General features: G+C 43.1%; 1 protein-coding gene across 1 annotated transcript in view; it reads left to right on the top strand.

Moving 5' to 3' along the window:
• Positions 1–14,042, top strand: part of STUM (stum, mechanosensory transduction mediator homolog) — a 90,210-nt gene extending 76,168 nt beyond the window's left edge. Inside the window, exon 3 of the mRNA XM_075339062.1 lies at positions 5,218–14,042. Coding sequence (XP_075195177.1) covers positions 5,218–5,252 — 35 coding nt within the window. The 3' untranslated portion in view covers positions 5,253–14,042. The remainder of the gene's footprint in view (positions 1–5,217) is intronic.
• Positions 14,043–15,779: the final 1,737 nt, after the last annotated feature.

Genomic DNA, 15,779 nt, shown 5'->3' with positions numbered 1-15,779 from the left:
ACTATAAAATAAGTTAAAATTCAAATAAAGTCAGACTGGACCCCAAAATAAATGTAGCACATGTCACAGTTCCGCTGTGCAGAGCATTTTGCATTTGAATATGCTCTGCTATGTGTCTTGAGCACTTGCTGACAGGTTGTCTTTCTGCACTAGGGTCCACGCTGGTTTTGGGAGGTGTCTTCACAGATGCACCTTATTCCTGGTGATTGCTCTCTTTCTTTTCTGGGCTTGCTGTGTCTGAACTTCGTCAGTCGTACTTTCTGTTTGCTCAGTGTGCTCCTGGCTCCTGTCTGGTGTAAGTGTTCTGATCTTGGCTTCTGACCTCGGACCTCTTCCTGACCACGTCTCTGTCTGCTCCCTGAACCTTATATGTTACCTCCAGGTTTCTGACCTTGGACCTCTTCCTGACCATGTCTCTGTCTGCTCCTTGAAACCTATACCTTACCTCCCAGCTTCTGACGTTGGACCTCTTCCAAACCACGTCTCTGTCTGCTCCCTGAACCCTTATGTTATCTCCCGGCTTCTGACCTCGGACCTCTTCTTGACCACATCTCTGTCTGCTCCCTGAACCTTATATGTTACCTCCCAGCTTCTGACCTCGGACCTCTTCTTGACCACGTCTCTGTCTGCTCCCTGAACCTTATACGTTATCTCCCGGCTTCTGACCTCGGACCTCTTCTTGACCACATCTCTGTCTGCTCCCTGAACCTTATACGTTATCTCCCACCTTCTGACCTCGGACCTCTTCTTGACCACGTCTCTGTCTGCTCCCTGAACCTTATATGTTATCTCCCACCTTCTGACCTCGGACCTCTTCTTGACCACGTCTCTGTCTGCTCCCTGAACCTTATACGTTATCTCCCACCTTCTGACCTCGGACCTCTTCTTGACCACGTCTCTGTCTGCTCCCTGAACCTTATACGTTATCTCCCGGCTTCTGACCTCACACTTCTTCCTGACCACATCTCTGTCTGCTCCCTGAGTCTTATACGTTACCTCCTGGCTTATGATCCCGGCTTGTCTGACTACCCTTCTATTTGTACTGCTCGTTGTGTCTAGCATCATAGTACAGAACTCGAAATTCTTACAGACCCCAAGTGTGCACTCCTCCTTTATTTCCTCCTAATTCTCATGACTCTTTGGGGCCCAAATCTACTAAAAGGCCAAAGCAATGGCGTCCATTTATAAATCCCTGGTACTACGCCCCCCAGAGGTCCAGCACAATATCCCATATCCCGACAATCGAAGAAGCATCACAATATTCGCCATATGATACATTTTGCCGTTTTTCACTTGGATTTGGAAGAAACAAATTCTGGAAACTGAGATCCAGTTGTGTAATGTGTGCGACGTTCCTGCGTAAGAAAAAAAGCAATTAGCACGCGGTGATGTGACAGCACTTTAGCACTTTACTTAATGCTGCTGATAACCGGATTACCGCAAATTACAAGGAGTCTTCAAGTAATTATCACTGTCAGACGAAGCACCAACAGCGCTCTCTCCACATCGCATATGATATGAACAGCGCAGCGACCTCGGAGGCTCGGGTCACCATATACCTACATTCACAGCCCCGACGGGTGACCACAACCTGTAACAGCATATTCGTTTTCACCCAATTTCTCAATTACTGTTCAGCTTTAACAACTTGATGACTCTAAGATTCAGCCCCCGCTCTTCTAGGAAGGATTTCTACAAGATTTTGGAGGTTTCTATGGGATTATTCGCCTCCTCAACCAGTAAAGCTTTTATGAGATAAAACACTGATGATGGGGGAGGCCAGCCTCACAATGTGTGATCTAGGTGCTGGATAGGGTTGAGGTCTGTGCGACTGGTCATGTTCTTCCACCAAACACTTTATGGATCTTGTGCATTGGGCACAGTCATGGCAACAGAAGAGGGGAATAGAAAAGGGCCTTCAACAAAATGTTACCACAAAGCTGGAAAATCAACCCAAGGAACTGTTGTTGGGTTAAGAACAAAAATGGATTTGGACTGGTATGTCCTAAATAAGTAGGACTAGATCTGTGTCACTCTGGAGAAGAAAAGGAAAGAAGACTTCATGTTGGTTAATTTAATGTGACGTGTGGTGTAGTGTTTCCTGCCTTCCAGGATTCTGGATGGTTGAGGACGACCATCATTAAAGGAGGGGGGAATGTAAGAAGATGGACATATTGCCCATGTTCTCCTTGAAGACACCAATGTTATTGTGATATGTAATATGTAATGGGATAAGTGTTAATGAGGTGCAATGTATTGTGTCAGACAGTAGGGTAAATGAAAGTTAATATTTGGGACTAGCCGTGTTTGTATTGATGTTACCATAGGAGGTCTGGACTATGCAGTTATGGGGTCAGCAGAGTGGTGGTGACCTTTCTGCCCTCTGCTCCTCAGCACTCGGCCGCCCGCTCTGTAACGTTACAAGGTCTCCACTCCACGGCTGAGTTGTGCAGCGCCTTCCACTTCTCACTCACACTCACTGAGGAAAGTTTTAGGAGAAAGAAGTTATACATCGGGAGGCGAGGGGACGGAGGTTATACATCGAGAGGTGAGGGGACGGAGGTTATACATCGAGAGGCGAGGGGACGGAGGTTATACATCGAGAGGTGAGGGGACGGAGGTTATACATCGAGAGGCGAGGGGACGGAGGTTATACATCGGAAGGCGAGGGGACGGAGGTTATACATTGGGAGGTGATAGGACGGAAGTTATACATCGGGAGGTGAGGGGACGGAGGTTATACATCGGGAGGTGAGGGGACGGAGGTTATACATCGGAAGGCGAGGGGACGGAGGTTATACATTGGGAGGTGATAGGACGGAAGTTATACATCGGGAGGTGAGGGGACGGAGGTTATACATCGGGAGGGGAGGGGACGGAGGTTATACATCGGGAGGCGAGGGAACGGAGGTTATACATCGGGGCAATGGGGTTAGATGCTATTCACCAGGAGTGATGGAACTGGAGGTTATAGACCTGTCACTAGATTCATGCTACACAGACCACGGGCAGCATGAACCACAGCCTCTGTCATATTAGAGAAAACATAAGTTATGGCTGGGCACGATATGAACAGATTTGTCCGGTGTCACCACCAATCACCTCGAGAGGTTTGGGAAAGGTCAACCTGAATCACTCATCTCCTATCTATCTATCTATCTATCTATCCCTCTATCTATCTATCCCTCTATCTATCCCTCTATCTATCTATCCCTCTATCTATCTATCTATCTATCTATCTATCTATCCATCCATCTATCTATCCCTCTATCTATCCCTCTATCTATCTATCTATCTATCCCTCTATCTATCTATCTATCTATCTATCCCTCTATCTATCTATCTATGTATCTATCTATCTATCCCTCTATCTATCTATCTATCTATCTATCCATCCATCTATCTATCCCTCTATCTATCTATCCATCCATCTATCTATCCCTCTATCTATCTATCCCTCTATCCCTCTATCTATCTATCTATCTATCTATCTATCCCTCTATCTATCTATCTATCTATCCCTCTATCTATCTATCTATCCCTCTATCTATCCCTCTATCCATCTATCTATCTATCCCTCTATCTATCTATCTATCCCTCTATCTATCCCTCTATCTATCCCTCTATCTATCTATCTATCTATCTATCTATCTATCTATCTATCTATCCCTCTATCTATCTATCCCTCTATCTATCTATCTATCTATCCCTCTATCTATCTATCCCTCTATCTATCTATCTATCTATCTATCTATCTATCTATCTATCTATCCCTCTATCCATCTATCTATCTATCTATCCCTCTATCTCTCTCTCATATTTTTCTTTCTGTTTTATTATATAGCAATATATAGGTGTAAGTTACTGGTTGATTTTCACTGCTTTTATTCATTATTCCCTCTTTTCTCCTCTTTTTCATGCCTGTCTGTGATGATATCTGCTTCACTTCTTTTACAGTCTCTCAAGGTAGGTGGCCAGTGTCTTATATTGGGGGTTATCCTGAGTGCACAGAGGTGGATCCGATCATCAGCAGCTCCATGAGCAGTGGCAGTGGTTTTTTCGTATCACTCAACTTTGAATGATAAGATTGAGGAACACACAAAGCAACTTTTACTTTATGTTAAACCAGTATCCTTGCCCAGTGTACCCACACAGAGGATAATCCTTTGTTTGCCCTCAAACACAATCTGATGCCCGCACAGATCCAACCTACAGAGCCACCAACAAACACCTCTGTTACATCTACACACACACCGGTTACATTAACGCACACACCAGTTACACCAACGCACACACCAGTTACACCAACGCACACACCAGTTACACCAACGCACACACCGGTTACACCAACGCACACACCGGTTACACCAACGCACACACCGGTTACATCAACACACACACTGGTTACACCAGCACACACCGGTTACATCAACACACACACTGGTTACACCAGCACACACACACATGTTACATCAGCACACACACAAGATACATCAGCACACACACCAGTTACATCAACACACACCTAGTACATCAACACACACACACTGGTTACATCAACACACACACCGATTACATCAACGCACACACCGGTTACATCAGCACACACACCAGTTACATCAACACACCTGTTACATCAACACACACACCGATTACATCAACACACACCGGTTACACCAACACACACCGGTTACACCAACACACACTCACCGGTTACACCAACACACACACCGGTTACACCAACACACACCTCTGTTACATCAACACACACCTCTGTTACATCAACACACACACACCAGTTACATCAACACACACACACACCGGTTACATCAACACACACACACCGGTTACATCACACACCTCTGTTTCATCAACACACACCTCTGTTACATCAAGACACACCTTTTACATCAACACACACACCTTGCTTGTGTCCTGCTCCTTTTCTCCGCCACCAGTCATGCGGCTCAAAGGTCCCAGCAGGACTTGTCAGTCTTCACACAGAATGAACATTGGAGGAAGAAAGTGGTGGCTCTCTGCTCCACCATTAGATTCATCTCTATCTGTGTCCTGAAGACATCTCCGTGACCTCTCTATAGCCATCCCTATCTATCTATCTATCTATCTATCTATCTATCTCTTTATCTCTCTGTCTGTCTGTCTCTCTGTCTGTCTATAACTCTATCCATAGTAATCCTCTCATATACTTATTTTCAGGCTATAAGGAGCAAGGCATTCCCCAGCAGCTGTAACCACGACTTCTACCTTGTTGGATCAGTCAGAGACATTTTTTCTGTGCGTACGTCTTTTTCTAGAACAGTTGTAAATGGATGAAGAAGACGAGGTGCAGAACACTCATAATGGCGGCTCTACATACAGGAGACCAGTAATGTGCCGACAGATACCCAGTTGGTCACCTGGAACCTACAACGACCATGGAGGAACCTTCCTTGTTGCCCCCACAGTCATTATAACCTCAGTATCACTTTTCACTTTCGGAAACGTTTTGGTGGCGTCCATTCTCCTCCCCATTCCTGGTCCTCCATGTTTGTGTTTGGATTATTTGGTGAAGGGGATTGAAGTTCAGAGAAAGTCAATCATCAATGAAGTCATGGAGTTTGGCTTGGTTTCCCTTTACGTGGATCCCGGCACATGTTGAATCTTCAAACCTTAGGACACAAGGGAAATGTCCATCTGCCATTATTTACATGGACGTCGAGGCCAACGTGTCGGAATGTTCTGTGTTTCCAAAAGAACTTTCTATAGTAAAGATCCAGAATTTTTATTGGTGTTATTTCTTGTAAATACTGAGATATTTCTACGTCTTGGGGTACAGAACAGAACATTGTGCTCAATTTGGAGGTTCAAACCCATGGATTAATTCTTGCAAAATTTTGCAAAATATTGGGGTCAAATTTTTATTATTAGAAATCTGGGCAGATACCGGGGGCTACTGAGGGATTTTACAATCTGAGGAAACTACTACGGTTGTCTATGAAGGTGGGGTGACGCGGGACCCAAGGGCATCCAAAGACCCCCATATACCTGGAGCCGGCCCTGTATATACGGGGGGGGGTCTACACTCCTGTCGTACCCCGGTCATGGAAATGTATCTCCAGGTTCTTGTGTTCTCCAAAAAGATGATTAAACTCAATATTAGAACTGAAGTTAGCTCTACATCAGTTCAGGATACAGTATCCCACATAAGGCTTAGATACGGAAGACAGTAGCACACAAGAGGCTTAGATACAGTAGATAGAATCACATATGATAGGCTACACAGCTCAGCAGACAGAATCTCTCATAATAGGATTAGATACACCAATTGAGATGACTGTATATCATACATAATAGGCTTAGATACGCCAGTTGAGAAAACAACATCGAACATGATATCACATATTACAGGCTTAGATACAGGAGACTGTATCACACATTGGAGACGTAGATATACCTGCTGAGGGGACAGTATTACACGTGATACGATTAGATACACGGCTCAGAAGACAGTATCACAAGTGATAGGCTTAAATACACCATCTGAGGTTAGAGTATCACGCATAATAGGCTTAGATACATCAGATGAGAAAACAGTATGGCACTTAATAATCTTAGATACACAAGGGAAAGTATCACTCATAATAAATAACCTTACATACCCAGCTCAGGAGACAGTATCACACATGATGGGATTAGATACACACATCAGAAGACAGTATCACAAATGATGGAATTAGATACACAGCTCGGGAAACAGTATCACACATGATGGGATTAGATACACAGCTCAGCAGACAGTATCACACAGGGTAAGATTAGATACACAGCTCAGCAGACTGTATCACATATGCTTGGATTAGATACACAGCACAACAGAAAGTATCACACAGGATAGGATTAGATACACAGCTCAGCACACAGTATCACACAGGAGAGGATTAGATATACAGCTCAGCAGACATTATCACACGTGATAGGATTAGATACACAGCTCAGCAGACATTATCACACAGGATAGAATTAGATACACAGCTCAGCAGACAGTATCACACAGGATAGGATTAGATACACAGCTCAGCACACAGTATCACACAGGAGAGGATTAGATATACAGCTCAGCAGACAGTATCACACAGGAGAGGATTAGATACACAGCTCAGCAGACAGTATCACACAGGATAGGATTAGATACACAGCTCAGCAGACTATCACACGTGATAGGATTAGATACACAGCTCAGCAGACATTATCACACGTGATAGGATTAGATACACAGCTCAGCAGACTGTATCACACGTGATAGGATTAGATACACAGCTCAGCAGACATTATCACACAGGATAGGATTAGATACACAGCTCAGCAGACTATCACACGTGATAGGATTAGATACACAGCTCAGCAGACACTATCACACGTGATAGGATTAGATACACGGCTCAGCAGACATTATCACACGTGATAGGATTAGATACACAGCTCAGCAGACATTATCACACGTGATAGGATTAGATACACAGCTCAGCAGACAGTATCACACAGGATAGGATTAGATACACAGCTCAGCAGACAGTATCACACAGGAGAGGATTAGATACACAGCTCAGCAGACAGTATCACACAGGATAGGATTAGATACACAGCTCAGCAGACTATCACACGTGATAGGATTAGATACACAGCTCAGCAGACATTATCACACGTGATAGGATTAGATACACAGCTCAGCAGACTGTATCACACGTGATAGGATTAGATACACAGCTCAGCAGACATTATCACACAGGATAGGATTAGATACACAGCTCAGCAGACTATCACACGTGATAGGATTAGATTCACAGCTCAGCAGACACTATCACACGTGATAGGATTAGATACACGGCTCAGCAGACATTATCACACGTGATAGGATTAGATACACAGCTCAGCAGACATTATCACACGTGATAGGATTAGATACACAGCTCAGCAGACAGTATCACACAGGATAGGATTAGATACACAGCTCAGCAGACAGTATCACACAGGATAAGATTAGATACACGGCTCAGCAGACAGTATCACACAGGATAGGATTAGATACACAGCTCAGCAGACAGTATCACACAGGATAGGATTAGATACACAGCTCAGCAGACTGTATCACACGTGATAGGATTAGATACACAGCTCAGCAGACATTATCACACAGGATAGGATTAGATACACAGCTCAGCAGACTATCACACGTGATAGGATTAGATACACAGCTCAGCAGACACTATCACACGTGATAGGATTAGATACACGGCTCAGCAGACATTATCACACGTGATAGGATTAGATACACAGCTCAGCAGACATTATCACACGTGATAGGATTAGATACACAGTTCAGCAGACAGTATCACACAGGATAGGATTAGATACACAGCTCAGCAGACAGTATCACACAGGAGAGGATTAGATACACAGCTCAGCAGACAGTATCACACAGGATAGGATTAGATACACAGCTCAGCAGACTATCACACGTGATAGGATTAGATACACAGCTCAGCAGACATTATCACACGTGATAGGATTAGATACACAGCTCAGCAGACTGTATCACACGTGATAGGATTAGATACACAGCTCAGCAGACATTATCACACAGGATAGGATTAGATACACAGCTCAGCAGACTATCACACGTGATAGGATTAGATTCACAGCTCAGCAGACACTATCACACGTGATAGGATTAGATACACGGCTCAGCAGACATTATCACACGTGATAGGATTAGATACACAGCTCAGCAGACATTATCACACGTGATAGGATTAGATACACAGCTCAGCAGACAGTATCACACAGGATAGGATTAGATACACAGCTCAGCAGACAGTATCACACAGGATAAGATTAGATACACGGCTCAGCAGACAGTATCACACAGGATAGGATTAGATACACAGCTCAGCAGACAGTATCACACAGGATAGGATTAGATACACAGCTCAGCAGACAGTATCACAGGATAGGATTAGATACACAGCTCAGCAGACAGTATCACATAGGATAGGATTAGATACACAGCTCAGCAGACAGTATCACAGGATAGGATTAGATACACAGCTCAGCAGACAGTATCACACAGGACAGGATTAGAAATTGCTAAAACACTAATCCTATCATATGTGATATTGTTGGCTGAGCTAAATAACTAATCCTATCATGTATGCACTATCTCCAGCGCTGGTGTATCTAATCCTATTTTGTGATACTATCTCCTGAGCTGTGTATCTAATCCTATCATGTGTGATACTGTCTGCTGAGCTGTGTATCTAATCCTATCATGTGTGATACTGTCTGCTGAGCGTTGTATCTACGCATATAACTTGTGATACTGCTGTCAGTGCTGCTGTATCTAATCCTATCGTGTCTATATTGGATGCAGCCGCTGCTCTCGTCTTCCGCATTCTTCGCTCGTGTGATCGGGGTCTATATTTTGCTCGCGGGCGGTGGAATGAGGCGGAGGCTCGTGTCGCTGGGTAATGGCGAGGAGAAGTCACTTTCCCATGAACTTTGCATGGAGGGAAGTCTTTGCTTTTTCTGTAACTGTCACATGGGTCAGATCTTGTAAAAGGCAGCAGAGACCTACATAGGAATCATGGGGGCCCATAGTTCAAATTAAGCCCCCTCCCCCCCTAAAAAAAGAATAATATTCGGCTGGGTCACAGAGGAGTATATCTCACAATTTTTCAGCCCTTTCAAAGTAATCTTCCATCTACTTAATCCCCTGGATTCTCGTTCCATAGCAGCCATAAGTGTGATGTCAACAAAAGTGCCCCCAAAACACTGTATGACCCCCCCACAGTGAACTCCTCCCCTATACCCTCCACACACAGTATAATGATGCTAATGCACCCCTATTAACTACCACAGCAAAGTATGATGACCCCAACACAGTATGATCCCCCAACTGTGACCCCTACACAGCCCTCCATGCACTATAATGGGCCTACATACAGTATAATGGCCACCACACCACTCCACACTGTGTAATGACACAAATAGCCCTCCAAACAGTATAATGGCCCCTACACAGCACTCTGCACAGTATGATTGACCCCACCCAATCCTTCACATTGTATAATTGCTTGCATACAGTACAATGACCCTCAAATAACCCTCCATAAAGTAGAAAGGCTCCCATTTAGCCCTTTAGATAGTAAAATGGCCCCCTCATAGCCCTTCATATATTATAATGACCCCCACATAACCATCCAATTAGTATAATGGGTCTCAGATTGCCTTCCACATAGTATAATGCACACCCTATAGTCCTCCATATATTATAACTCACACGCCATACGCCTTCATATAATATAATGCACCACCATAGTCCTCCATATATTATAGTTCACACCCCATATGCCTCCATATAATATAATGCACCCCCATAGTCCTCCATATATTATAACTCACACCCCATACGCCTCCATATAATATAATGCACCCCCATAGTCCTCCATATATTATAACTCACACCCCATACGCCTTCATATAATATAATGCACCCCCATAGTCCTCCATATATTATAATTCACACCCCATATGCCTCCATATAATATAATGCACCCCCATAGTCCTCCATATATTATAACTCACACCCCATATGCCTCCATATAATATAATGCACCCCCATAGTCCTCCATATATTATAACTCACACCCCATACGCCTTCATATAATATAATGCACCCCCATAGTCCTCCATATATTATAATTCACACCCCATATGCCTCCATATAATATAATGCACCCCCATAGTCCTCCATATATTATAACTCACACCCCATATGCCTTCATATAATATAATGCACCCCCATAGTCCTCCATATATTAAAACTCACACCCCATATGACTCCATATAATATAATGCACCCCATAGTCCTCCATATAGTATAATGCACCCCTATAGTCCTCCATATAGTACAATGCACCCCCATAGTCCTGCATATAGTATAATGAACCCCCATAAGTCCTATAATAATAATTGGGTCACATAAGAACAAATCTTACAACTCTTTAGGCCTTTCAAAGTTATTTTCCTCCTATTGAAGCCCCTAGATTCCTCTTTCATTGCGGACATAAAAGTGGCCCACAAATACTGTATGATCAGTGAAATCCTCCCCACAGTACCCTCCGCTGTACCACCAATTACTCTGACAATGAATGGTGACTCCAACACAATATGACCCCCAACTGTGACCCCCACACAGCCCGTGCATTCTAATGGACTTACATACAGTAACAGTATAATGTCCCCTTTTAACCCTCCAAATATTATAATGGGCTCCACACAGCCCCCCGCACAGTATGATGCCACCCACACAATCCTTCACACTGCATAATTGCTTGCATGCAGTATAATGGCCCTCCATAAACTATAAAGGCTCCCTCATATCTCTTCAAATATTATAATGGCCCCCACATAGCCTTCCATATCGTATAATGGGTCCCACATAACCCTTCATATATTACAATGCACCCCCATAGCACTCCATGTATAAGGTAGCCCTCCAATTCTTATAATTAATTTCCCATAGGTCTCCATATTATAATGCACCCCATAGTCTTCCATATATTATAATGCACTCCCATAGTCCATGTATAAGGTAGCCCCCATGGTCCTTAATGTATAAGATTGCCCACATAGTCCTCATATATTAGAATGCACCCCCATAGTCCTCCATATATTATAATGCATTCCCCATAGTCCTCCATATATTATAATGCATTCCCCATAGTCCTCCATATATTATAATGCACCCCCATAGTCCTTCATATAATATAATGCACTCCGATAGTGCTTCATAAAGTATAATGCAGTCCCATAGTCTTGAATTCCAAAATGTATTATGCACCCCCATAGTCCTCCATATATTATAATGCACTCCCCATAGTCCTCCATATAATACCATATAATATAATGCACCCCCATAGTCCTCCATATATTATAATGCACCCCCATAGTACTCCATATAATACAATGCACCCCCATAGTGCTACATAAAGTATAATGCACCCCCATGTTCTTCCATTTCAAAATGTATAATGCACAGCCCATAGTCTTCCAGTCCATATAGTATAATGCGCTCCTCATAGTCACCATAGTGATCCATGTAGTATTATGACCACTATGTACACACTGATTTAAATAAATGAATATATAAATAAATACGCCCCTCTCCTCGGACCCCCTGCTCCGGTGTTCACTGCTCTACACGCAGGCGCGATGGAGGGACATCATTGCACCCACTTCACTGAGCTGTCAGATCTCAGCTGCCGAGGGAAAATGATGAATGATGTCCGCTCCCTCTTTCATCATTGCTTTCAACTGTATCGGCATCCATTAGCACCGGCCCCCCCAATTCACGGGCCCCATAGCGGCCATGTGGTCTGCCACCACTGGAGGTACCCCACTGCCAGGCAGTGAAATGTGGGGAGGCTGGGAGCAGCGCCTCCAACAAGACATCGCCATGGGTACATCCGAGTCACATGCCCTGAATGTCACCATTGCTGCATAGCAACCAATCACAGAGCAGCTTTCTTTTCTAAAACTGCTGTGAAAAAAATGAAAGCTGAGCTGTGATTGGCTGCTGGTTTATCATAATGCTCAACATTTCCAAATGTAATGGTGGATACGCAAGACCTTACCTCAGGAAGAAACCCCAAATCTGCCCAGAGATGGTCCCTTCTCGCCCTGCTACAAGTCATCATAGGATCTATGGCAGTGTATCTGAGGCAAATCTATCTGAGGAACATTTAGTGTATCTAATCTGTCAGTGTATCTAAGCTGTCAGACTACGGCAGTGTATGTAAGCTGTCAGTTGTACTATGGCAGTGTATCTAATCTGTCAGATAGACTATGGCATTGTATCTAAACTGCCTGCTGTACTATGGCAATGTATCCAAGCTTTCAGGTAAACTATGGCATTGTATCTAAGTTGTCAGCTATACTATGGTGCTGCATCCAAACCGTCAGATATATCGTGCAATTGTACCTAAGCTTTCAGACATGCTATAGCAGTGTATCTAATCTAAGCAGTAAACTGTACTATGGCAGTGTATCCAAACTGTCAGATATACCATGCAATTGTATGGAATTGTACCTAAGCTTTCATACATACTATAGCAGTGTATCTAAGTGTTAAGCTGTACTATGGCAGTGTAACCAAACTGTCAGATATACTCTGCCATTGTATCTCAGCGGTCAGCTGTTGTATCTAAGCTGTCAGATTTAGAATGTCACTGTATCTAAGCTGTCAGCTTTACTAGTGTATCTAAACAGTCAGCTATACTATTTTAATGTATCTAAGCTGCCACTTACAGTCCTTAGTGTATCTAACTCACATCTGTATTGCAGCAGTGCATCTAGGCTCACAGCTGAACTATGGCAATGTAACTAAATAGTCATCTTTACTATGGCATTGTATCCAAGCTGCCAGGTAGACAATGGCATTGTATCTAAGCTGTTAGTTGCACTATGGCATTGTATCTAAGCAGTCAGTTGCACTATGGCATTGTATCTAAGCAGTCAGTTGCACTATGGCATTGTATCTAAGCTGTCAGTTGCACTATGGCATTGTATCTAAGCTACCAGGTAGTCAATGGCATTGTATCTAAGCTGTCAGTTACATTATGGCATTGTATCTAAGCTGTCAGTTTCACTATGGCATTGTATCTAAGCTGTCAGTTACATTATGGCATTGTATCTAAGCTGTCAGTTTCACTATGGCATTGTATCTAAGCAGACAACTATTTTATAGGAGTGTATCTAAGATGTCAGCTGTACTTTGTCATTGATGCTAAGCTGTCGGCAGCACTATGCGGGTGTATCTAAGCGCAGTGTATCCCAGCTGCCCGGTGTACATATCCTGTATATAGCGTTTTGTACGGTCCCTCACGTCAGTGGCGTTTATGGGGTTTGTGGTTTTTAATGTTTTTAAACTAAATCCTGAATGTGGAAACTTTTCTTTTGTATTTAATAAATCGTTTCTGTGATACCTCATCGCGTCTGTGGTAAATACCGAGAAAGCCACCGACCCGGCGAGGGGTGGTCTTACCGTAATGTCCATCACGGTGGGTGCAATATTGGGGTCTTTCAAGGCACAAATAACCGATTATTAAACATTCTGGACTCTTGGATGGACGCATTGAAGCCAGTTTAAACTAAGATAATACCGACATATAGTTACGGCAACTTAATTCAGCCATAAAGGAATCATAATATACAGCCATATAGTGTCAAAATAATACAGCTATATGCTATTAAGAAAATAGCCATATAGTGCTAAGAAGATAATACTGCTATAAAGTGCTGATAATACTGCCATTTACTGTAAAGAAACTACCACCATATGGTGCTATGCTACTACAGCTATATAGACAAAATAATACAGTATACTATTAAGACGAACAGCAGAGAGTAGGGCAGCGGCGGAGAGACGACACTGGAGCCGGGGAAAATAAGTAAAACCCCTTTAAGGAAATGCCGCTACAAAGAGAAAAGATAATACACCTATATAGCATATAGATAGCACAACCTTACAGTTTTAAAAAAATACCAACATATAGTGCTAAGATAAGAATGTCACATATTGCTAAGATAATAACACTATATAATAATAAGATAATATCACCATATAGTGGTAACATAATATTACCATGTAGTGTTAAGATAATACTGCCATATGGTATTCACCAAATACCGTCATATAGCACTAAGATAACACTGCCATATGGTCTTAAGATAATAATGGCGCTAAGATAATACTACTATATAGCCTGCGTGATGGTGCTAAGATAATACTGCCATATAGTGTTAAGTTATAGCGCTAAGATAATACTGTCATGTGGTGTTAAGATAATACCGCCATATAGTGCTAAGATAATACTGCCGTATGTTGTTAAGATTATACTGCCATATAGAGCTAAGATACATATTGCTAAGGTCATACTACCACAAAGTGCAAACATAATACCACCATATAGCGCTAAGTTAATACTGTCATACAGTGTTAAGATCATACAGGAATATACAGCTAAAATAATGTTGCCATTGCTCAAATAATAGTAACATATTTTGCCCAAGTAATATGCAACATATACATTTTACTTGAGACCATATAACACTGCCATATCGATCCCATATAATACTGCTCTTTATAAATCCCACTGTACACTGCTCATTAATACTGTGTGGTCTCAGAGTTTTTGTCATAAAGAGTTGTAAGAAAGTGGAAGTCCTGGATCACTGGTGTATGGGGCCCAAGAGTACAAGGGGCCCGCCGATCGCAGAGCCTACTTCAGCTGGATGTGCATCTGAGGACATACATCCAGCTGAAATGTATTGCGGCACAGAGACCCGTCGTGTCCCTGTGCTGCAATACATACTGATGGATAAACAGTGGCCAGCAGCTGACGTCGGCAGTATAATGAGTGGGAGCGCTTGACAGTGGTGTCATGTGCCATAGCATGGATTCTGATGTCAGCTGCCGGCCATTGCTTACTGGCTACAGAAGAGGACGCCGTGTGTGGTGGGAGCAGAGAGAGGGTGAGTAGAATGTATTTATTGTTTTTTTATGTGTTAGAGACAGAACAGGGACAATATATACCAGGAAGGGGACATATATGCCAGGATGGGCACAGGATAGGGACATATACACCAGGATGGGCATAGGATGGGGACATATATACCAGGATGGGCATAGGATGGGGACATATATACCAGGATAGGCATAG

The sequence above is a fragment of the Anomaloglossus baeobatrachus genome, chromosome 3 (genome assembly GCF_048569485.1).
Source record: "Anomaloglossus baeobatrachus isolate aAnoBae1 chromosome 3, aAnoBae1.hap1, whole genome shotgun sequence".
Classification (NCBI taxonomy): Eukaryota; Metazoa; Chordata; class Amphibia; order Anura; family Aromobatidae; genus Anomaloglossus; species Anomaloglossus baeobatrachus.
The sequence above is the reverse complement of the archived record's forward strand: the minus strand, read 5'-3'. Positions and strand labels throughout refer to the sequence as shown.